The sequence below is a fragment of the Pungitius pungitius genome, chromosome 1, assembly GCF_949316345.1.
Source record: "Pungitius pungitius chromosome 1, fPunPun2.1, whole genome shotgun sequence".
Taxonomy (NCBI): Eukaryota; Metazoa; Chordata; class Actinopteri; order Perciformes; family Gasterosteidae; genus Pungitius; species Pungitius pungitius.
In genome coordinates this window covers 11,728,373-11,750,232 of record NC_084900.1, presented here as the reverse complement: position 1 = coordinate 11,750,232, position 21,860 = coordinate 11,728,373, and the positions used below count along the sequence as shown (strand labels likewise).

Below are 21,860 nucleotides of genomic sequence, written 5' to 3'. Positions count from 1 at the left end.
GCGTCATCAATACGGAAATGCTTAGACTAACAACAGCTACGAAAAATGAGACCGGACATTTGCGTTTACGTTAATACTTTCGATTTCATTAAAAATGTACATTTTACAGTGTCCCGTATATTGAATTTAATCAAAAAGAGTCATTCTTTTTAAATACGCGCCACACGCTTTTTGATGTCGCCTTATTTTGAAGGTGTAACGGATGTTTTTCACTCATCATGCTCTCCAGCGTGACACTATTGATGGGACTCACTGTTTAGAACTAACGTACGCTGATGCAAACCTCTTCTCTGGCTCTGATGATACTCGGCCTACAGCCGTTGAAACTATACAGGTAAACATCTAGTTCTGATATTTGAGATTTGCCAAAGTGTTTCCTCTATCGGTACACAGGGAGCTTAAGCTAGTCACGTTAGCATCCTATGTGATCGTCGCTGGCTACAACCGGTAACGTAATGGCTCAGGCTGGTACGTTACTTGCGTCTCACTATGTTTGACTAACGTTTATAGTTGTATCCTAAGTAATGCAGTTACGTACATAAAACGCAATTCATGTAACGTAAATGATTTACTTCATCAGTAATTGTTTGTCCCAGCTGATAGACGGAACCCATATTTCATTTTGTTAGCATGAGGACACTGTTCGAGTTCAACCAATAGTCCCTTTGAATATGATTTCAACTTCAAATCACCAGCTGTTCCCCGTTAGCTCTTCTTCGTGTCCGCGATGTAAAAGCCCCTAAACACGTTCCCCACGGTGTAACACAAGCGCCTTTTCCTTCCCAGCCGGCAGCATGGCGGACCGGGAGGAGCGCCGCTTCGCCGAGGTTTCCCGGGAGTCCGTCAAACTCATGGCCGAGAGTGCGGGCGTGGAGCTGGGCGACGATGTGGCGGCGCTGCTGGCCGAGGATGTGTGTTACCGGCTCCGGGAGGCCGCGCAGGTCCGTGTCCCTTATGACGTATCCTTCCCTTTTAGTTAGGAAAGGCTATCCTTCTTTTATATTGAAAATATGAATTTATTTGAACCAGCAGTGTGACATGCACGATTGACTTGAGTTGTTCTGGATCCATACAGAGCAGCTCTCAGTTCATGAGACACGCCAAGAGGAGGAAGCTGACGGTGGAGGACTTCAACAGAGCCATGCGCTGGAGCAAGGTGGAGGTGAGCTGGTCTGCGGTCCAAAACGCGCCGCCTGATGTGACGTGAAGGCGCTACAGCTTCTCCATTGCCGTGTCTTCGTCAGGCTGTGTGCGGCTACGGGGCCCAGGATGCTCTACCCTTCTGCCCGGCGAAAGAAGGGGAGCTTTTCTTCATTGAGGATCGGGACATCAACCTGGTGGAGTTGGCTCTGGCCACCAACATCCCCAAAGGCTGTGCTGAAACCATGGTGCGAGGTACGAGCCCCGGCACCGTCACAGACCATTCCCAGACGTATCCTCCATGCCCAGTGTCCAACCCGAAGGTTTCTTTTACTAATCACTATTCTCCTCTCCTACTCTTGTAAGTAAACGTGTCTTACCTGGATGGGAAAGGCAACCTGGAGCCTCAGGGAGCAGGTAAGACTTGTGATTATTAACACACTTTACACCCTCTATCCAAGTTACAGGAAACTAGTGTGAAGTGGCAAAACGCCATTCTTCCCCAAGTTGAATTTGGCTGTGGTGCAGGCTCACATCCAGAATGGTATTGGAATGGAATCAATGGTGAAGCAGAACGTTTGTAGAGCCACCGGCAGGCTGTGTGCAACACAAAATTCAATTTGAAATCTCATATTTGTTTTGTATGCCAGGAAAAACATGCACAAACAGCTTCACCGAGCATGCATATAAAACTATCCCAATTGATTGTCATGAATCAACCTGTAGCACCCTAATTGTATCTGAAGCACAGGTGTATCCGTTTGACCCTGATCTTGAGGTTAGTATTTAGAACCAACTGTTGCAATGTCCCAGTTCCCACAGCGGTGCAGTCTCTGTCGGAGGACCTGCTGAAGTACTACCAGCAGATCACTCGGGCCATCCTGGGAGAGGACCCCCACCTCATGAAGGTAAACCGTTGCTGGATCCGGGGAATGAGTGGGTCCGTTCCAACCTTTTTTCTTCTGCGTGTTGCAGGTGGCTCTGTTAGACCTCCAGTCCAACTCCAAGATCGCTGCCCTCTTGCCGTACTTTGTTTACGTCATTAGTGGGGTAGGTTTGTCCCATGATCAGGTCTTGCGGATATGTCCCCGTTTAAACCAACCAATCCAAACAGATGGTGACTGTAGGAAATGTCCTGTTGATCGGATTTTCCTGTAGATCAATACAATGCACTGTAGTGCTCTGTAAAGCGGGTTGATTATTGGACTGTCTCTGTGCAGGTGAAGTCGGTAAGCCACGACCTGGAGCAGCTCAACCGGCTCCTGCATATGGTGAAGAGCCTGGTCCAGAACCCCTACCTGTACCTGGGCTCCTACGTGCGCAGCCTGGTCTCCAGTGTCATGTACTGCATCCTGGAGCCGCTGGCCGCCTCCATCAACCCGCTTAATGATCACTGGACCCTCAGGGACTACGCGGCCCTGCTCCTCAGCCACATCTTCTGGTGGGCAGCACTGGTTCATAGATCCTGCAAAAACTCAATGTTTTTTAAACCGCCATGCTGCCATTTTTTTATGATCTCTATGGCATACTATTGACGAGGTGCAGAATTTTTATTTGGTCAAAGCATTGAGTGAGTGAAGCGAGTTATTGTCCTTTTTTTAAAGAATATCCTATTCAAAGCCACTGTAGCATTATCGTTCTATATTACTGTTATAGTATAGTAGTTATGTTAATATACAGTGTCATTTAACAACGTGCATCATATGAGGGAAAATGAATTCAATTTTCATTTTAGCCCAGAATTACAGTTTTTTTTTTTAAACTTCAACTTTTTCTAGGATTTATTTCATGAGTTGGCTTTTGTTTTTCCATTTGTAGCAGCCTATAAATACAAATAATTCATGTGGCCTCAATGGCTGACCTCTTGGCATTCCTTCGGCTGTCACACATCCAGCAGACGGGGAGCGACGTTAGCATTAATGTGAGACGAGATTCAGTCCATCTGTTTGTCTCTAGGACTCACGGGGATCTGGTGAGCGGGCTCTACCACCAGATCCTGCTGTCCCTCCAAAAGGTTCTGTCCGACCCGGTGAGACCGCTCTGCTCCCACTATGGCGCCGTGGTGGGGCTCCACGCTCTGGGCTGGAAGGTGTGTAAATGTTTCTACATTTAAAGTATACGTGGCTCCAACTTCTACTGCTGTGTCATCGCAGTCTCCGCGAGACACTTCCTTGTTTCTAGTTCTCTTGTGCATCATTGTATAGGCCTCCTTTGGGGTCTCCACCAGAGCCCTTGCTGTGAATCACGTCTATGTTGACGCCAGGTCTACTTAATGACTAGTAGGTCAATCATATCTGCTGTGTGTGTGTGTTGGCAGGCTGTAGAGAGAGTGCTGTTTCCACACCTTCCCGCCTACTGGGCTAACCTCCAGGCCGTGCTGGACGACTACTCGGTTTCCAACGCTCAGGTCAAAGCAGACGGACACAAGGTGTATGGAGCCATACTGGTCAGTACTGCAGTCCTCTAATCAGGGGAACTGGAAAGGAAAAAAAGAGAGATTTGAAAAGAAGGGGGCTGAAATGAAATGGTGCAGGAGATGAAAAGGCAGCAAACAAAGAAGAGCCGTTAGTCAGGGGAAAGAGTCCCTGCAGCAGGCCCTGGATGAGAGGATGTGTCCTCCACCCCCATCATTATCTAATCCTTTTGTCTTTACCTTTTTATGAGCATCTCCTGTCCTTCTCCTCCTCTTTGAAGCTCTTATGAAACTCCTGTCTCACTCCATTATCATCCATATCCACATCTTTGTTTTATTCACGCTCTCCCCATCTCATTCATCCTGTCACTCCCCCATGCTGTTTTACATACGACAACATGTTGCTCAACTGAATGATTTTACACCTGAAAGTTTGTTCATTGTCTCAGCAGTTACATATAAGGCTGAAAAAATATACGTAAATATTTTTCTTTAGCCGTCGATCTTTTTAGGGCGCTTTGCTTTCATTTTATGGTTGGGAAATAGGAAGTTTTAATTAAAGATTATAAATAAAGATAAAGATTTTTACATCTCTATATTTGTTCAATGTCCACTGTTTGATTACATCTGTTAACAGATGACAATAAAGGGGCTTCACCCTGGCAAGGAGTATTAACCAAATGTGGAGGAAATTTGTGGATTGAAGCCTTGTGAGAAATCAAAAGTATCTTGAACTCGTTTTGTGATTAAGTATTTATTGCCAACTAGAAAATATTTAAAAAATGATGATGGTAAAGAATACAGAAATCATCAACACAAGCCGTAAGTACGGACAGAAGTCAAATGACTACAATTCAGCTGAAAAGGGAAAGATTGTTCCTTCTCCCTCAGAGGAGCAGGAAGATCTGACCAAGAGGAAAGGGGAGAGCAGGAGTTTTATTCACCCTTGTTACATTTTGTCCGCCTGGCGGCATTTGAGCAACGGCCCGCAGAATAGCGTCTCGTATTCGTGCCAATGACACTGAGTTCTCCTGCGTGTCCTGCAGGTGGCAGTAGAGCGCCTGCTGAAGATGAAGGCTCTGTCTCTGTCTCAGCCTGCCGAGGGAGGCTCTGCCGCTCAGCCGGGCTCTGCTGTGGGTGGCAGGGTGAGCTCCCCCGGCCTCAGCCCCCCCCCGGAGCCCCTGTCAGAGGCCGCCCTGGGCATCGCCAGCCACCTCCAGGCAGGCGGGGCCGGCTGTCCCTGGGAGGAGTGGACGCCGGTCCCTCTCCCCGCCATGTATTGTGAGCTCTACTCCTTCTTTGGAGACAGCCTGGCGGTCCGGTTCAGCACGGGGCCGGGGTACGGCAGGTTCCCTCCCTGTGCCCCGTCACAGCTCGCTGATACCAGGAAGGCACCCTGTGGCCCCGCCTCCGACCCCGACACCGCCCGGAAGATGCCTCAGCTGACGGCCAACCTCAACATCAGCCCGAGGCAAGATGGGAGTCCTCGCACCGACCCGCCCCCCCCCAGCTTGGCAGCTACTGGTCCAGGAAGGTAAAGCAAACCCTTTTCCTAAACCAAACCATTGGGTTGGTGACGCTCCTGACTTTTAATCTCTCTTCAGGTCGCTGGCTCGCTCCTCCTCCTCTTCCTCCTCCTCCTCTGTGCAGCGCTCCAGATCTTCCTCGTCGCGTCCAGGCCAGCGTTCAACCGGCCCGTCTCGCGACGTTTTCCCCAAAGCTCGCTTCACCTCCCCTCAAACGGGACTTCCTGTGTTTGCCTTCCTCATCGGCGGGCGGCAAATGGGTCGCCGTTGCCAGGGGCGCCGGCCCTTCCAGACCACTTTTGCCCCGACTCCACCCATTTCTGCCGCCCCGCCCCGCGCCTACGCCCACAAGCTGCCCGTCATTGGCAGGGTGGGAAAACCGGTGCGCCGCTGGGCGTGTTCCCATTACTCCCTTCATCTGCCTCTCTAGAGATGACCTTCTCCAAAATGAACTCCGACAAGGTTTGACTTCACACGGCCCCGCCCCCTTACCCTTCAGGGTACCCTTCAAAATCCTAATGACATCAGCAACATGGAGATTTGGCCGCCTTTTGCAATGGATCTGGCCAAATTAATGCTAGTTTTTTTAGGATCTAACAATTACACTCGTTTTTACTTTTGTCAGATCATTCATTTGACATTTTGTAGTAAATAAAGTTTATTACAATATGAAGACATTTAGTTGTCTCTGCTTGAAAGTGAAACATTCTCATTTTGTTTGTGTATCCTCGTGTTGGAGACAACATAAAATATTCATCGTGTTATTCATTTTAGTTTATCGTTAAACTAATTGATCAGCTAATAATTTGAGTTCTATGTTCATCTGAGTAAAATGGGAATAAGGGCTGTTTTCAGTGACTGTGGTTTAACATTTCTGCAGCACTATTTGGTGTGCTGAAGCTGGACCCCACACAGCACGGGGAGCCCTGAGTACGAGACTAAAGTTTACAGTGACCACCCATATGGTTTTTGCGACTCTCTACCTGCTGAGGACCGATGGTCAGGACTTTGACGTTTTGTGCAGCTGCTGTTTTTGCTGAATAAAACATTTTCTGTAGGAGTTTTGAACCCTTTTTGGATGAATCTCTACCATTTGATTGGGTGTGTGTTCTGGGGGGGTTATGACTATTCTACACAGAACACTCGTTTTGGTGCTCTGATTGTGTAGCCTACTGATTTGTCTTTGCTACGCCCCTCTTTGTAGTGCTCTTGTCTCTTTGGGCTTCTTTCTGAGTCTCTGTAGTTGCTTGTGTGCTCCCAGTGATCATGTCTCTAGTTGTTTATCCCTGTCTCAGACTGAGGCTGTCTTGCTTTGTATGTTCCATCTGAGGGACATATTGCGAAGAGCAGGGGGGCTCCTGACCTAGAACCGGTATACGGTTTCATACCGGCGTTACGCCATAACGACTGACGTTGCTCTTCTGGAGACATTTATTTTTACGCCTCGTCGCAGAGTGTGCAGCGGTCTTACGTGTGTTGAGCTTGTGTCATGGTTCTAACTTTTTATAACAATGAATAACTTACAACAAACACTCTAACTGCGTAAAACACCAGGACACAACAGCTTGTGACACACAAACCATTTGAAACACTATTTATAAAACAAGTACTTGCCGAACTGCGTGCTGGTTACAGCTCACAACAAGAAGTAACTACATGAAAACACTGAGTGAATGAATTGATGTGTTTACTTGAAAAAGCAATACCGTCACATACTGGGATACCATCAGAATCTATCTAAATACTGTAATATGGATTTTTGGCAATAGGGTCCAGCCCGATCCTGGGTAATTGGGCAAAAGGCCAACAGGCCCGTCCAGTAATCCATCCGTCCACCTCTCTAAATACTTAAAAGCCTAACTAGCTTTCAGTGTCTGGTTGCAGTCTGGAGAGGAAGCCAACAATGGCCCGGCTAGTGTCTTCTCTGCGGCTGTTGTGCCAGGTCAATGCTTTTGCCGGCCTGGTTCTCTGCTACCTGCTCTTCCTTCTGCTGGGGGCTCTGGTGTTCACGAGCGTGGAGAAGCCAGTGGAGAAGGAGCTGAGGGCCGAGGTGGCGGAGCTGCGCCGCTCCTTCCTGCGGGAGAACCCGTGTGTCCAGGAGAGCGAGCTGCGGGAGCTGCTGGAAAGCGCTTCCTCTGCTCACCAGAGCAACGTGGCGGTCCTGAAGGCCGACGAGAGGCGAAATGACTTCACGTCATCGCTCTACTTTGTCATCGTCACTCTGACCACCATGGGTAAGACGCTCTCGTGAGGTCTGTATATATCTCATTGGGGCTGCAGCGTGTGAATAGTTTCATGTTGATCAAGGTCATTATTATACAGTTTCTCGTAATGACTTGTATTCACTTGGCAATGATGTAAAGGAGCAGTTCCTCTCATTGGAGAACAACAAACCAGCTCAAATTTATGCTTGAATCTACACTGGACACCATACTGTTCCCTGTGGACTTCTTCCCTCTTTCCCTTAGGTTCTGACTCTTACACCCCCAAATCAGACGAGGCCAAGCTCTTCTGTATCTTCTACTGCACCCTGGGGATCCCCCTCACCCTGCTGCTCCTCACCCTCATCTCTAACCTCCTCCTCCCGGCTGTCACCCATGCTCCCGTCCACCACCTGCACACTTACTGGGGTCTGCCCTACTGCCGGGCCGCGCTCGTCCACGCCGGCCTCCTCTGTGTGTTGGTCCTCTCCCTCCTGTTCCTCCCCCCCTCCCTCCTGGTCTGTGCAATGGAGCCTGGCTGGAGCTTCCTGGATGCTCTCTTCTTCTGCTTTGTGGTCCTGAGCACCGTCGGCCAGGGAGGAAACTCTCTGGGGAGAAACTGGAGCCCTTCGGCCAAGGAGACACTCCAACTCCTCACCACGTGTAGGTGCAGGTGTCCTTTTATAAAGTGTTGCATTATCTTAGTGTTTATTGCAGCATGAAGCTCAAGAGCATGGCTACGTGCAAGTGTCCATGACACCTGTGTGTCTGTCCAGCATTCTGCTGCAGCAAAACATCCTACTGTTGGGGCTGCATGCCCCTCATGTTGGTGCTGACTCGCTTTATGTAGCATATACTAAATACAAAATGCGAAAGATTTAAGAATACCGATTAATTAATCATCAATTAATTTTTCCTTCCTCAGCTTTATATTATGTGACAGCTGTTTTGTTTTATTTTTTTCTGCACATTCTGCAGTCCAGAAGTGTTTGCAACATCTGATGGAAAGGTTTCTCCTCCACAGGTTACCTGTTGGTGGGCCTGGTGGTGATCATTACCTTCAAGGAGACTGTCCTGCAGGTTCCCCGGGTCTCCGCGGTGATGAGGCTCTTCTGTGGTCCGCAGTATGCGGAACTGGAGGGTCTGCACCTCAGTGAACTGACCCTCTCTGAGGAAAGCTGTGAGGAGGAGCCTCAGTACTCCCAGTCCATCTGCACCGTCGCCTCCACTCCACTAGAGCCGATGGGCCCCGCTGTCACACACGGAGGCCCTCTGACCTTCAAAGTTTCAGCTTCTGACTTTTAACCGTTGTGGAAATCTGACATGTTTTGTCTTTGATTACTGGATGTCCGCTGCATTCATTGATTGTGTTTGGCCTCACGGAGGCAGTAGAACTAGCCAAAAAATACTTTAATATTTACATAACAGGTCCTTTTACAGTGGGTGAACCACCACCACTTCTACATGGTTAGTTGATGTCTGTTGATAAAACCAGATGGTATGTAGCCCTTAAATGAGCAGGTAGCAGGTACAACAACTAACTAATGCACAGCTGCAGCGCTGGTGATGTCTTCAGGAGAGCAAAGGCTTCACACTAAATTCCACCATTCATTTAAAACAATGCCCTTTTTTACATTGGTATTAGAGTGTTTGGACATCCTTTGAAAAGACACTTACCCCCACATTGTAGCTGTGACTACAGTGTGTGGTTGAATGGTCTAAATGTGAGTTGCTGATGGATAGCTGTCACTGTGTACGGTACATCCTGTCATCAGCATATGAATAGCTGTGAATGGGTGAAGGAAGACATGCAGTGTTAAACAGCTTTGAGTGGAAACTCGTTCTAATTGCACACTTCCAGATTTTTTTTTTCTTTTTTTTTCGAACTTGTGTTCTTTGGAACCAACTGATGCTGAGTATTTGCATTTGCTACTTCTCATGCTAACCCACTTGGATGTGTACAATTAATGGAGTTTCACTTTAAGATGACATTTTGCTCTGCTTTTAGAAATTCCCTGAACCCAAAATGCTGTTGATTGACCTCCCTCACGACAGATTTGGAGTGAAAGCTTCTCTTAATGAAACGTCCGGAGTTCTTCACTTGGAGCCGTAACAGAGGGCTGTTGTTTGTTCACATCTCTTATGGCTGTGTTTGTATAAGGCACAGAGGACTGTGGGAGGGAGCCACCATGAATCTGAGCTGGTGCCCAGCACTGCCAGCCCTCGCCCTCCCTGCCACACACACACACACACACACTTCTACTAAAGTACATGTCACCAATCTTGTAAATTCACCTCCATGTCCCGTCAAGTCTACATATTTAGGTTGTAGTGTAGCATGAAATTGTATTTCCTACGAGTGTGTAATCAAGTAAAAATTACGTATATCAACGCCACTATTGCAATTATTCAGTGAAAGCCTTAATTCTAATATTGACTTTTTAAATATTAACTTTGAATGTGAAACGTCAGCACTTGAGGGCTGTCTCAGTACAGATCATATGCAAATATTAATTAATACCTACCAAAATCAGACTGAATAAATTGTACATGACCCTAAAAAATAACAACATAAACCAAAATAGGTTTTCAAACTATATTTTTCCATCGGAAAACTATGGATTAGAAGTAGTTTCAGGAACTGGGAGTGATATCGATGCTTCGCTGGCGTTGTACTTCTAGCTGAGTCACATTTGAGTGCCTCCTTTGTCCTCTTCCTTCAGCCAACAGCCTGAGACAGGCCATGTGATGGCTGGTCATCAGGCTCATGAGCCTCCTCAGAGCTGGGTCAAACAACGTGTCAAATGCCACCGACAACTGCTGTCCTCGGGCCACAGCCCTGTCACATGATCAACGCCACGTTGCTGACCGTATCAGTGGTACTGTTAGCTCCCTGCTAATGCTGCTAAAGCAAAAGAGAATACTGTACATCGCTCTAAAAGAAAGATGACGGTGCTTCTTATATACTGTGTAAACGCTGCAATGTATTCAAATGTACCAGTCCCAACTTATTAATGATGTAGTGCAGGCAAAAAACGATGCATTTGAAAAAAAAATAAAGTAGTCTACATAACATTATAAATGACACACAGGTTTAGATGAACAGTAGTGAGTGGAGATTAAACACGAGCTCCATGTGTTACTGACCAGCTGTTGTCATTGGGAGCATTGATTTGAAGTTGTGTGGCCCCACTTACCTACTAATGGGCTCAGTGGGTTTCTGACAGAGGAGCAGAGGAGGAGGTCAGGGTGCACAATGTAGTGCGCAACAGAGTCCGCTTGGGGAAGTGCTTTCCGTGGCTGGATGGGTGAAACAAACACACAACTCTCATCCAACCTCAATTTTTTTCAAAAACATAACCAAGCGGTTTTTTAGACTAATCTCAACAAAAGTAATTCACTATGTTCATGTTTAATTCACCTTGCAACCAATTCTTCAAAAGCTGCAGGGAGACCCATCCACTGACCAATGTCACAGTTAAGTATTTACAAACATAGCAAAGTACATCATTTTCATCCCGAATGTCAGTATTCAAACATGCAACCGCATGTTTATGTCCTTTTGAAATATGACGCCCGTGTATCAATGTATGTAGAGCCTGTTCAAAGGTCACACATGTGACTGTGCCGTAGATTGTTGCCACATGGCTGCAGGGATGGCAAGATGTTCCGTGACCTTATTAATGTCGTGGCACAGGCTCTGTGATTCTGACGGACAGCTCACAGGTGTTTGGCTTGTCCGGGCTATATTTACAAAGGTCATAGATGGAGTGGTGACTCATGATACCGGCAGGGATCTGATTACTTCACCAACGGTGGGAACATCTCAAGAACATGTTCATCCCCACCTCGAAAGAAAGCTGGTAAAAAAAATGTACACTCACAAATATTCCGGGGACTTCAAAACAGCATGCGCACGAGCCGGTGGCTGGCATCCAGACAGGAAGTGGTTTAAACATAACTTCGCCTCATAGTTGCCACCATTTTGGAAAGATAAAAACAAAGTTTGCTTGGTCCATGATGTCTAACAGCATTCCATGACCAGCAAGAACCAGGAAATGCAAATCCTGAAATAGTTTCAGATAAACTTAGTCTCAACATGCCAAAACGTTGGCAAAACACCAAGTTAAAAAAAAAAACAACCCTGCTATTCCCACATGTGGGGACTCTCCCCCACGTTTCCTTCTTTCTTGCTTTATCTTCACCATCCCGATTGCAGCTGTTTCCCAGCGTGCCTGCAGAGTGAACGGTTGGTAGTCAGGAAGCATGGATAGCCAGTGTGTATGTGTGTGTGTGTGTGTGTGTGTGTGTGTGTATATATAAAATCCATGGCTTTTTAGGAATATTTCCTTTTCATCATTTTTTTCTGCAGTATTTCACTGTTAAACACAGTTGTATGTTTGAAAGCTGACCTACACTTGTTAGCCTTACTCTCTTACTTACTCTCCATTAGGCATAAAAAGATGATCTTTGTCCCTACATTTGATCTGTTCAGATTATTTGAAAAAACACCTCTTCTGTCAAGTCAAAGTATTTCTGTGTTGAGTTTTTGTTCTGTTTAGAACCGAGTCACACTTCTTGCGTGTATTGTTTGCAGATCCCAGACAAGGTGTGTCGCATGGCTCGACATTCATACACAATAACTCAATACACTGCAGCTATGGAAATGAATGATTATTGTATTCTGTGATAACATCAGGACGCGTTGTGATTAAAACAAGGAGACCAAGCTTCCTTTTGGCAACTCTGACACAAAAGTCATATTTATGTGAAGTATGATTACGAAGAATAATGTAAACTTTCCTTCCCCTTTAATGTACTGAATGTTTGAAAGCAGATAAGACCACATTGAGAGACTGATGCACTTATCAAGATCTCAGATGCTAAAAGACAATACTTTAGTGAAACCAGAAAATAGTTCTAGTTTGAAAGCTTGTTTAAGCTTTACTTAAATAATGTGATGTGAATGTGACCATTTAACCTTTTTGAACTGGACCTGTCGCATATGCTATATGATTCATGGGTTAAGCTCAATGTGTGGTACAATTGAGGAAATCCTACCAATTTGCAATAACTGATTACAATGGGCAGAAGCAACATACTGTTTCTTCCATTCATATGTAATCTATTATTTTAAAGATGTACTCATCAATATTTGTATTCTGACAGAAGCCTCATGCCAAGAAGTATACAGCATTACATTAGAGGGAGGCCTCATTTTCTGGTCCTATGAATAGACTGAATAAGGACGCTGTATGATATGCGAGCATGAAAGCTAGATGTAAGATCTAACTTTGATCATTTAGGTTGTTAATCAGGCTTTGTGTTCTACATTATATTCCCAGCTGCTCATGTCAGCAACAGATTATAAATAGACGGGGGCTAAACTGAGGGGGACTCATGACATGGGGAAACCTTCTGACTGACACACACACACACACACACACACACACACACACACACACACACCCCTACACTCAGAGGTAATTTCTATTTTGCTGTCAGCCCTTGATATTATCCCTAAACCCAGCTTCATGGGAACTCTGTAATCACTGTTTGGGTCATCTCAGGACTGTTGGCGTGGGACCGCATGGGCTACATATTTAACTATTTTTTGTCACTCATGTGCAGGACAATGATTCAGGCAAGGGCAATGTGTTTGCATCGATCATTCACCAATAAATAAAAGCCCTTGAAACCTAACCCGGATGAAAAGACAATAGGACAACCCCTTTAAAGAATCTGACAACATTATGCCATTTTATCTCCAATGTCTGTTTCTCTATTGCTGAATAACTGTCCTTATTTCTATTATTCAATAACTTCAGCTTAAGAGCTGCATATCAATAACATTCAATTAATGTTGTTATTTGATTTTCCAGCAGAATATGAAGTCATTGTAGGTGTGACTGGCGAGGAATGGTTTATTACAGAACAAGCTTCGAGTCAAGTTAGTCATAATAAACTATGGGGAAACCGGAAGTTCTAGCCTTCAAATTAAAATCTTCTCATTTTAATTTAGATTATTAATATGATGGTTACTGAATCAATTATATAGCATGTTAGATGAATAATCTCAAATTTAATATTTCTCTTGTTCCCCGGTTCAATCATTGCCCAAAATAAAACACTCACACACACACTTGGACTATTGGTTTATTTCCTGATTTCCCAACTTCTGTTTTTTTCTGATCCTTATGATTTTATTTAATGACCCAACGGTTAAACTTTACTGAACATTCTGGACCCTTCACACAAAGTGCTCTTTATCTCTCTAAATGTAATATTTACAATATTTCATATGCTGCTTCCAGTAATACTACATCTGTTTTTAAAATAATACCAACCAAATAAATGTATAATGGCTTTTGTTTCCCTTGAATTTAATTTGTGGCAGTGGGGTGATACCTTTGGAACATGATTTACATCTCTGTTAAGTGCACCAAAATAAAAATCCAAATTCAAAACTTGTTTTATTTTGAAAGTCTTTCTCTTCGGTTTCCCCTTTGCTCTGGCCTAGCTTGACGCTGGCTTGCTAGGCGTGTGTTTGTTTTGTAGCCCGTGCAGGAGTGAGGCACCGGGGAGCAGCGGAGCTGTCAGGGCAGCAGGTGGACTTCCTCGGTCTCTTCTCCCGGGTGGAGCCCCAGCGGAGGGAGCCGGCAGCGGGGTACGCACTTTCTGCGTATTCGAGTTTGTCCGTCGCGTCTTTCAGAGCATTATCTGAGCAGCCATGACTTCTGTGTGGAAGCGGCTTCAGCGGGCTGGAAAGAAGGCGTCCAAGTTCCAGTTTGCTGCCTCCTTCCAGGAGCTGATGGTCGAATGCACGGATAAATGGTGAGTGACTTTTATGACACTTGTGGTTAACTTGTCAGTTAACGGTAGTTTGGGTGGATGTGCGCTGCGTTTCGCTTGTCAAGGCCGCCAATATATTGTGATTCAAAACTGAATTCAGATATGTTTCAAAAATGTTCTTGGTGTGCGCCACAGGAAGAAATGACCTTGTGTTCACACGCCTATCAGCATTGATGTCGATACAAATGAACTCATTACAGGTCCTTTTGTTATTATCGCAGTATTACAACCCTTTCTAAAAGTTGACATCGATGGATTCCCTCGTGTTGAATATAAGTACAGCCGTCCTCTCGGAGGCTCTACTGATGTTAGTAGTGAAGTGTGAAATATAATATGGTGTCACTCCCCTTCGAGAGCGCGCTCCCTTACTTCCGCGTCTGCTTAGTAATGAGAGTTATTAGCGCGTTATGTGGCATCATGGTAACCAGAGCAGCCCGAGTCTACCCCAGGACAAAACCTGGTTGTTGAAGATACTGAGCCGGTGCCCGGTGAGCTGTAGCCGGAAATGTAAAACAATGACGTCATAAATTGAGACCCCTTCGTCACCCCGATGACAGGTTTCTGACCTCACCACATGAACTTGCAGGGAGGTGCTGGGGAAAACCTTTTTATGCTCAGCATTGCTACGCTTTAGTAACTATGTTTGCAGTGTTTTTTTGTGGTTTCATTTTTTATTTGATTTATTAACTAGTGTGAAAACAAATCATAATAAAATAAAATCAGGTAGAACTAGGCATAAACTGCATGTAAGTAGCATCCATGACAGGAAGCAATGAGAACCGATAATGCTGTGGTAGACCTGTCAATCACAGTGGCCCTTCCTAAAGCGTCCCCTGCTTTATGGTCTATATTTGACTTTAAATAGAGCATATTCTACTAAATCCACACTGGGGCTGCAACTACTGATTATTTTGATAATCGATTAATTGGTCAATTATTTTGTCGATTAATCGATGAATCAGATCAGCATCAAAAAGCTTTAATTTCCAACCCTTTGTTCTAAAACAGAACTGCAAATTCTGCACATTGCAAAAATACTTCAGAAACTACAGGTTTCTCCTTGAACATACTAATTTAAAAAGAAAAATCTGAAAATTTAACAAGATTTGTTTAAACTTTATACTACACTCACAGACGCACACACTCTTTAGCTTATTCTTTACATTTAATTAAATTGCACTACAATGATGGTAATAATGTATACACGTCTAAATACTGCTTAACAATAACCAAGTGGTATGAGATTAATTTAAAATAGCATTTGTAAATAAATGTATTAAAGGCTTCTTAGGTAGCCGAGCTGGTTTAATGGATCACCGTGTGTCTCCCTTTACAGGCATAACATCAACTACCGTATAAGCCACAGGATATGCGCAAGCGCACTAGACTACCAAATATGACCACATTACAAAGTACAACACATACAAATATATTTGTCAACAAAAACCAAAATGAGACGAAATATATACCAGACAACAGATTGAAAAATGAATCGTCCAAAAAAGTCGTCTTTAGTCTTGCTAACTGCTGTTATAAGCAAGCTAACGCTAGCCTGATCAGCTGGATGACGAGTAAACAGCAGCAGCAGAAGAGCTGCTGGAGGCTCCTCACATTCCTCATGTCAAAACGGGACAACGTGGTGCTCTCGTGCCACGTTACCTTGACTTTGCATGTTTTGCCATTGACACACTTTTTTAGTTTCTTCAATGTGAAATGCTCGCACACGTCTTTTTTTCCCCACTGTGCACATCTCCTATTTTTTTTATTTTAAATGAGGTATTACCTAAAGCCAACCGGAAGTTGGTCAAAGGTTTTGATGGGCCCTTTCTAAACTCATCCCTGCAAATGTATTATTAACACATTCATACTAACTGAGCACAATTACAACAAAACAACTAATTAAGGTGCAAAGGCTACTTTTACACAGGGCTGCTCTGCAAATGACCAAATGGGGGTTTGGGTCCCCACAACATTTGGTTGGTGGGCATTGACGTTGCAGTGGTGGCTGGGAAATTGTTGGTTGTATTTCTAACTTTTGACATCTCTGGCTTTCATAGTAAAATGCAGCAGGCTAATCCTAACCCAGACCGGCAGAGCTCTTCTTGCAAAGCTCTGCAGGCTCGCCGCGTAAAGCAACGTTGTACACTCGCTTTCAGTCATCAAGAGGAAGACATCTCTTCATACTAGACTGTTTTTGATATTTGTATGATATTTGAGGTTTAGAGCTTTGTGCTGGTTTCAAAATGTCTATTCCATTTAATAGATCAAATGGGTACATCAGGAATGCTGATGGGAGATCTTTGTGTTTGGAGAAAAACGTCCCCACCCAATGTATCATTGGATTATGCAAGAACTCTCTGGTTGTTGGTCTTCGCTCTGTTCGTCTGGCTGCTTCGGCCCTGCACGAGTTCCATTAATACCATTCCCATTACTCAGGGTGCAGCCATCGTGTGTAATCCTCCAGCTCTGGCTTGTATGGTGGCCCACCTTTCCAGTCACTCCGTTATGTGCCATCCAAGAAGTAACCCCGCACACAGTACCAGTGCCAACATGATTTAGAAATCAAACAGATGCTATCGTGCCTGTACAGAGACCAAAACAGACACCAAAAGCTGTGCTCACATACCCATGATACTACATGTGTTCTCTTGTTTCTTTAATTTGGGCAGAAACCCAAGTGTAAATCAATTACTGTTGGTTTTGCAATGCTGGAGCTATATCTTGTTGTTGTTGTCACATTGCGTCTCTGGCTATGTTTTCAGTTGCCGCAGTCTAGTATAGTAGCGTATAGGTTTGGGTTTTTGTCTCAGCACAGATACAGTAATACCAAATATGGAACCCTCACTGTATTGTGTATCACTAGTTGATACCCAGGAAATTGCTCAGGGTTACTTCCTCCTGCAACAACCTCCAGTTTTGCCCATTGAAGCCATTGCTTCATCTTCTAAAACTTGCGTACTCTCTAATGACCAGGGGGCGACTCCTCTGATTCCAAAAAATAAGAAATCAGTTTGTATAGTCGATAAGGCTCTCAGTCTCTCTTGATTTATACCCTCATTAAACAATGGAAGTTTCAAGTAGTTTTCACTTTTACACACCAAAGTAATTCCTGTGATTTAGTAACATTGCTACAAAGAAACAAGAAAAGTCAGACAAATTAGAAACAAACTAACAGATTAACCAAAATGTCTTTTGTGTGCTATTTGACACTTAATGGACCATTATTCACAAAATCAGTGTTTCTCAAACTGTGGGGCGCAACCCTCTAGTGGGAACTGGAGATTGAGCCCATAAACTCATATATACAATGTTTACTAATGTAACAAATCAAGAGAGTAGTACAGTCACTTTCATATAGACTCCTACACAATAATGAGTACCCCCTGCTGGTCATTACAGAGAATGCAGATTCAGAACAGTTCCGCAATGGCTACCCCTACCAGCCATACTCGACTGGGAGAAAAGCCTGTTGTAATAAGTCAAGTTCACATCCAAGGGTAGCAAATGTTTTCACAGACATCATGTCTGTCACTATCTCTATGATTAGAACATTAGGAGCTGGAGAGATAAATAGTTGCTGGCAGTTATTCTCCAGTCAGTGACTTTAAACCAGGGGTCTTCAACTAAAAAGTGAAGAGGTCCAGTTAGAGAACATTTCTAGAAGCAAAGGTCCAGAAGATCATAATGTGACTACTTAGTGTGATTAAATAGAGGATGAGTTGTATCAACGTTTGCATGTAATCAATACACGACTAACACATTAAAATTAATTCAGTATTATTCTAAAACTCTTTTGACAATATTTATTGTCACGTAACAAAGAACTGAACATATATGTGTGACTGCAAATATAAATTCTGTTCTCTCAATTAACTAAATCAAAGTAGGGTTACATTTAAAAAAAGAAAAACGATAAGCTTGAGTTTCCCCTCTTTTGCTTCACATTTGGACTTGACGGTATCAGCACATTATAAATAATACATCTAATAATAAAATAAATATTTAATAAGCCTCATGATGATGTTTCAACGGGTTCTGAGTACTCGAGACACTGGTTTAGTGCTACAGTGGGAAGGACGAACAGAGAACCAGTCCGTCCATTATGGATTAAATGCTCTATTTTGGCTGTCCATTTGTTCCTAATTTTTCTCACCCGTCCCTTTCTCTCTCGGCTTCTGGGTCCGGATTAGTGACTCTGCTTTAAACCATCATATGATGTATTCGGTCTGTCTGTGGATTCTCTGCACCCGTTCTCTGTTTTGGATTAAATAAATAGTTAATATAAAATAAATCCCACATGTTTACAGTCTGTCATAGCAAATTAACGTTTATTTATTCTCCACATAAGTAACATGGCGTCACTTCCTGTTTCAGTGCGGAACGCAATGTTGCCTCAAGAATTAACTATATCTTTGGACAACAAGTTGCTGCTTTAAAGCCTTAGGATTATGTAAGGAAAGTCATACGAGAGGTCTCCCTTCATTTAGATTGCATTTTTTCAGGGATTACAGCATCTCCCTCCCTCTCTCTCACAGACACTCATCCAAAAGTATCTGTTTGTCCTTAAAAGACTCTCCATCACTGACGTCTGACTCACACAGTCACATGATTTTCATTTTCTCCCGGATAAGCTCCTAACCTCAGTGGAAGCACACAGACGTAGTAGTTTGTGTGCTACATTCAATCATCCCCTGGGTCTGTGTTCTTCCTCAGACTGTAGTATTATTACTACATGAAATTAGATATTGGTTTATCTCAACCACTACCAGATGGATCACCATAGAACATCAGGGTTGCCACTAAATTTGAGTATGTTTTCGTTGTCACTGTGAGCAAATTAGCATGCTGACAATAACGCTCAGCCCAAAGCCATGCGGCCCCTGTGTGCGGCCCCACAGAGCTGCCAGTGGGGTACCTTGGATGGGTTTTGAATTGCTAAACATTGACCGTTTACTATTTCAAGCTTCCAAATTACTAGTGGGAGATTGAACCTTTTTTGGTACCAACAAAAAAATTGCGATTGGCCCATTACCAAAGCAACTACAGGATTTAATTATCGAGACACTCTTCCACTCCTGTTAGACACGTATACATATTGAATAGCGTTTTCGGTAAGATGCAGACTTCAGAATTGGAACAGTTCTGGACTGTGACTGATGAAGTCCAGACAATTGACGCATATTGAAGAAGGGCGTATTATTTGTGCTTTTTGCTGTTCAAAACCTGTATTCTTTGCTTCCGTCTTCTGGTGTAACGCAGATATCTTTTAGCATATATACATATAACTGAAAAACGTATACATACACATTTGAAACATTTATACAAATATATGTGAAACACTTGCATATCTATCTAGACTTTTTATATCTTTGTAATCAAGAATGTTTAAGTGTTCAATAATATGAAAATACAACCTTTTAATTTGTGCATGCACGAGTGTTTTAGATAGATACATATTAATGTTGAACTTGCATGTAAGCATTTCATATGTACACGACACAGAGGTATATATGTATGCGTGTATGTTTCTCATATATATGTGTAAGTGTTTTAGATGAGTATGTATAATGTTTTATATATGCACGTGCATTGGTTTGTGTGTATATATGTGTGAGTGTTTCAATTGTGAACGTAAGAGTGTTTCATTAGAATGTGCGAGAGTGTCTTAATAGTCTTGAATGGCCCCTCATAGTTTCTATTTGATGGGTTTGGCAGCTCAGTGTGTTGAGAATACACCAAAAGTTTAGAATGTATGCTTTCACTACATACCAGTGAAAATAAATGCACTGATTTTTGCATTTTATGCAATTGAATTTTGCAATTATATGATCAGTATCAAGCACTTTAAAGTACTAGTATCACTTAAGGTTTACTGGTATTGGTACTAAGGCAGTAAAAATTTAAATTGGAAACCACCTGTGATGTTATTTGTGCTCTGCTGTGATTGCAGGCAACCAGACAAACTGAGGGTGTCGTGGATCAGGAGAACCAGACGTCACAGCACAAAGGTAACAAAGCAGAAAGGAAGAATATGACAATCATAAAGACGCATCCTAATTGTCTCTGAGCTCCTCGGGCAGCAGGGCGGAACTTCTAAATGATATTGAAGCTAATTGGTGTAATTTCGGGAGCAGGATCCCGCCTCCAACACGCGTATTTGGGTATCCCTGTAAACACCTCCCTAACCCTCTTCCTGTACCATTTCCAAACCATGACTGAGGGCAGGTAACACACGATCAAACGTAAGCACTTTAGTAAGCAGTTTAGTTGTGACAACGTCATTTCTAGGACTGCTGGCATGTCAAAGCGTGCTCTGCATAGGTTGACTCGGTACCTGCAAATCACATGTTGGCAACAACTGTGAGACTGAATCCGTGGTTTTGCTGTTTTCCGTCAGCTCCACAGCTGGCAGCCGGGGATCAAGAACCCGTACAGAGGCCTGGTGCTTTGGCAGGTTCCAGAGAGTTTAGACATCAGCGTCACACTCTTCAAGGTAGGACTTCAAAACTCAAGCTTAAGTAATAACGGTTGACGAAATGAGTTGCGGTACAGATGGGAAATGCCCAACTGAACGGATTCATCTGTTAACAGGAACCAACTGCAGATGAGTTCGAGGACAAAGAGTGGACATTCGTCATAGAAAATGTGAGTCAGCAGGATCCTTGGTTGTGATTTTATTAAATTTATTTCCGGTCCATAATTTGTGTTCAATTTTTCTCCCTGTCCATTGTTTTTATTCATTAGGAGACCAAAGGCCGCAGGAAGGTGTTGGCATCAGCAGATGTGAACATGAAGAAGTTTGCCAGTGCCACACCGACCCAGTGTGATGTCACACTGAAGCTCAAACCGCTGTCTGTCAAAGTGGTGGAAGCCACGCTGAAACTGAACCTGTCGTGTGTCTTTCTCAAAGAGGGCAAGGCCACGTGAGTCACCGACCCAGCAGCATATCAACGTCCTCAAAGAGTCACAGCTGTTGTTACAGAATTGAAATCAGCAGCATCGTTTAAAGACCAATACTGACACTTAGGTTCATCTGAGGCTTTAAGAGGATTCTCTCTCTGCTCTCCACAGAGATGAGGACATGCAGAGTCTGGCCAGTCTGATGAGCATGAAACAGAGTGACATCGGGAACCTGGATGACTTCATCGACAGTGATGATGAAGGTGGTGAGGAGAGGAGGACCAGCTTTGGACAAGCTACTCATGTTCCTGGTGAGACTGGGGAATCGCTCATGGATCACTTTGGTCAATATATCCAATGAACGTGCAGTGCATTGAGGAGCTACTTGTTCCCAATGCTCCCGGTTCAACACTAAAAAGTTGTTACGCTTAAGTTATTGACACAAGCTGAATGAAAGTTAAACTGAAGAAAGCAACTTGAAGTTGCAGTGAAGAAGACCCTTCACCTAGGTTGAGTTGTTGGGACATCAGAAACTCAAATCCACAGTCGGTCTCACATGATTGTTGACGACTTGGTAAACGTAGCTATGCAAACCTACGGAAGCAAAGTGAGAAAATACAGTCTTTGGGAATTGTTAAAAGATAATCTTTAATAAAATGTCTTGTTTCTTAAAAATCTTTAATCTGTGATACAGGTTGGAAAGGTTTTTCCTGGTGACCTATTCTTTTTTGTTTCTAAATAGGACTAAAACTGCTTGTGTTTTGTTCCAGGTGAATATATATTCATAACCTGCTGACACTTAATAAATACATCTTGTGAATAGGGTAC

The 21,860-nt window shown here is 43.8% G+C and overlaps 3 protein-coding genes across 13 annotated transcripts in view; all 3 read left to right on the top strand.

Moving 5' to 3' along the window:
* The first annotated feature begins 7 nt into the window (after positions 1-7).
* Positions 8-5,752, top strand: taf6l (TAF6-like RNA polymerase II, p300/CBP-associated factor (PCAF)-associated factor). The gene is made up of 12 exons (XM_037480662.2): positions 8-334; positions 787-941; positions 1,076-1,162; positions 1,245-1,395; positions 1,507-1,557; positions 1,954-2,048; positions 2,116-2,190; positions 2,361-2,581; positions 3,097-3,229; positions 3,458-3,586; positions 4,600-5,087; positions 5,158-5,752. The coding sequence occupies exons 2-12, from the start codon at positions 795-797 to the stop codon at positions 5,507-5,509; spliced, it is 1,929 nt and encodes a 642-aa protein (XP_037336559.2). The 5' UTR covers positions 8-334; positions 787-794; the 3' UTR covers positions 5,510-5,752.
* A 1,225-nt stretch (positions 5,753-6,977) lies between these two features.
* On the top strand, positions 6,978-8,816 carry kcnk7 (potassium channel, subfamily K, member 7). Its single transcript, XM_037479612.2, has 3 exons — positions 6,978-7,313; positions 7,548-7,943; positions 8,305-8,816. The coding sequence occupies exons 1-3, from the start codon at positions 6,983-6,985 to the stop codon at positions 8,583-8,585; spliced, it is 1,008 nt and encodes a 335-aa protein (XP_037335509.2). The 5' UTR covers positions 6,978-6,982; the 3' UTR covers positions 8,586-8,816.
* Positions 8,817-13,820: 5,004 nt separating this feature from the next.
* Positions 13,821-21,860, top strand: part of ehbp1l1a (EH domain binding protein 1-like 1a) — a 32,561-nt gene continuing 24,521 nt past the window's right edge. For 4 of the 11 annotated variants that reach the window (XM_037478085.2, XM_037478084.2, XM_037478083.2 and 1 more), the window contains exons 1-6: positions 13,822-14,114; positions 20,083-20,140; positions 20,530-20,625; positions 20,724-20,777; positions 20,877-21,055; positions 21,204-21,343. In XM_037478085.2, the coding sequence (XP_037333982.2) occupies positions 14,011-14,114; positions 20,083-20,140; positions 20,530-20,625; positions 20,724-20,777; positions 20,877-21,055; positions 21,204-21,343 (631 nt within the window). In that variant the 5' untranslated portion in view covers positions 13,822-14,010. Of the gene's footprint in view, positions 14,115-20,082; positions 20,141-20,529; positions 20,626-20,723; positions 20,778-20,876; positions 21,056-21,203; positions 21,344-21,860 lie in introns of all 11 variants that reach the window. The other 7 variants (XM_037478090.2, XM_037478089.2, XM_037478088.2 and 4 more) reach the window with 4 other exon arrangements.

What these genes read in the sequence shown, in the direction of transcription:
- taf6l (XM_037480662.2), top strand. Translation starts at nt 795, where the DNA reads ATGGCGGACCGGGAGGAGCGCCGCTTCGCCGAGGTTTCCCGGGAGTCC. An exon ending in TTGTTTACGTCATTAGTGGG is followed by an intron (nt 2,191 to 2,360) that starts GTAGGTTTGTCC and finishes GTCTCTGTGCAG; the next exon opens with GTGAAGTCGGTAAGCCACGA. An exon ending in CTCCTCAGCCACATCTTCTG is followed by an intron (nt 2,582 to 3,096) that starts GTGGGCAGCACT and finishes GTTTGTCTCTAG; the next exon opens with GACTCACGGGGATCTGGTGA.
- kcnk7 (XM_037479612.2), top strand. Translation starts at nt 6,983, where the DNA reads ATGGCCCGGCTAGTGTCTTCTCTGCGGCTGTTGTGCCAGGTCAATGCT. An exon ending in CGTCACTCTGACCACCATGG is followed by an intron (nt 7,314 to 7,547) that starts GTAAGACGCTCT and finishes TCTTTCCCTTAG; the next exon opens with GTTCTGACTCTTACACCCCC. An exon ending in ACTCCAACTCCTCACCACGT is followed by an intron (nt 7,944 to 8,304) that starts GTAGGTGCAGGT and finishes TCTCCTCCACAG; the next exon opens with GTTACCTGTTGGTGGGCCTG.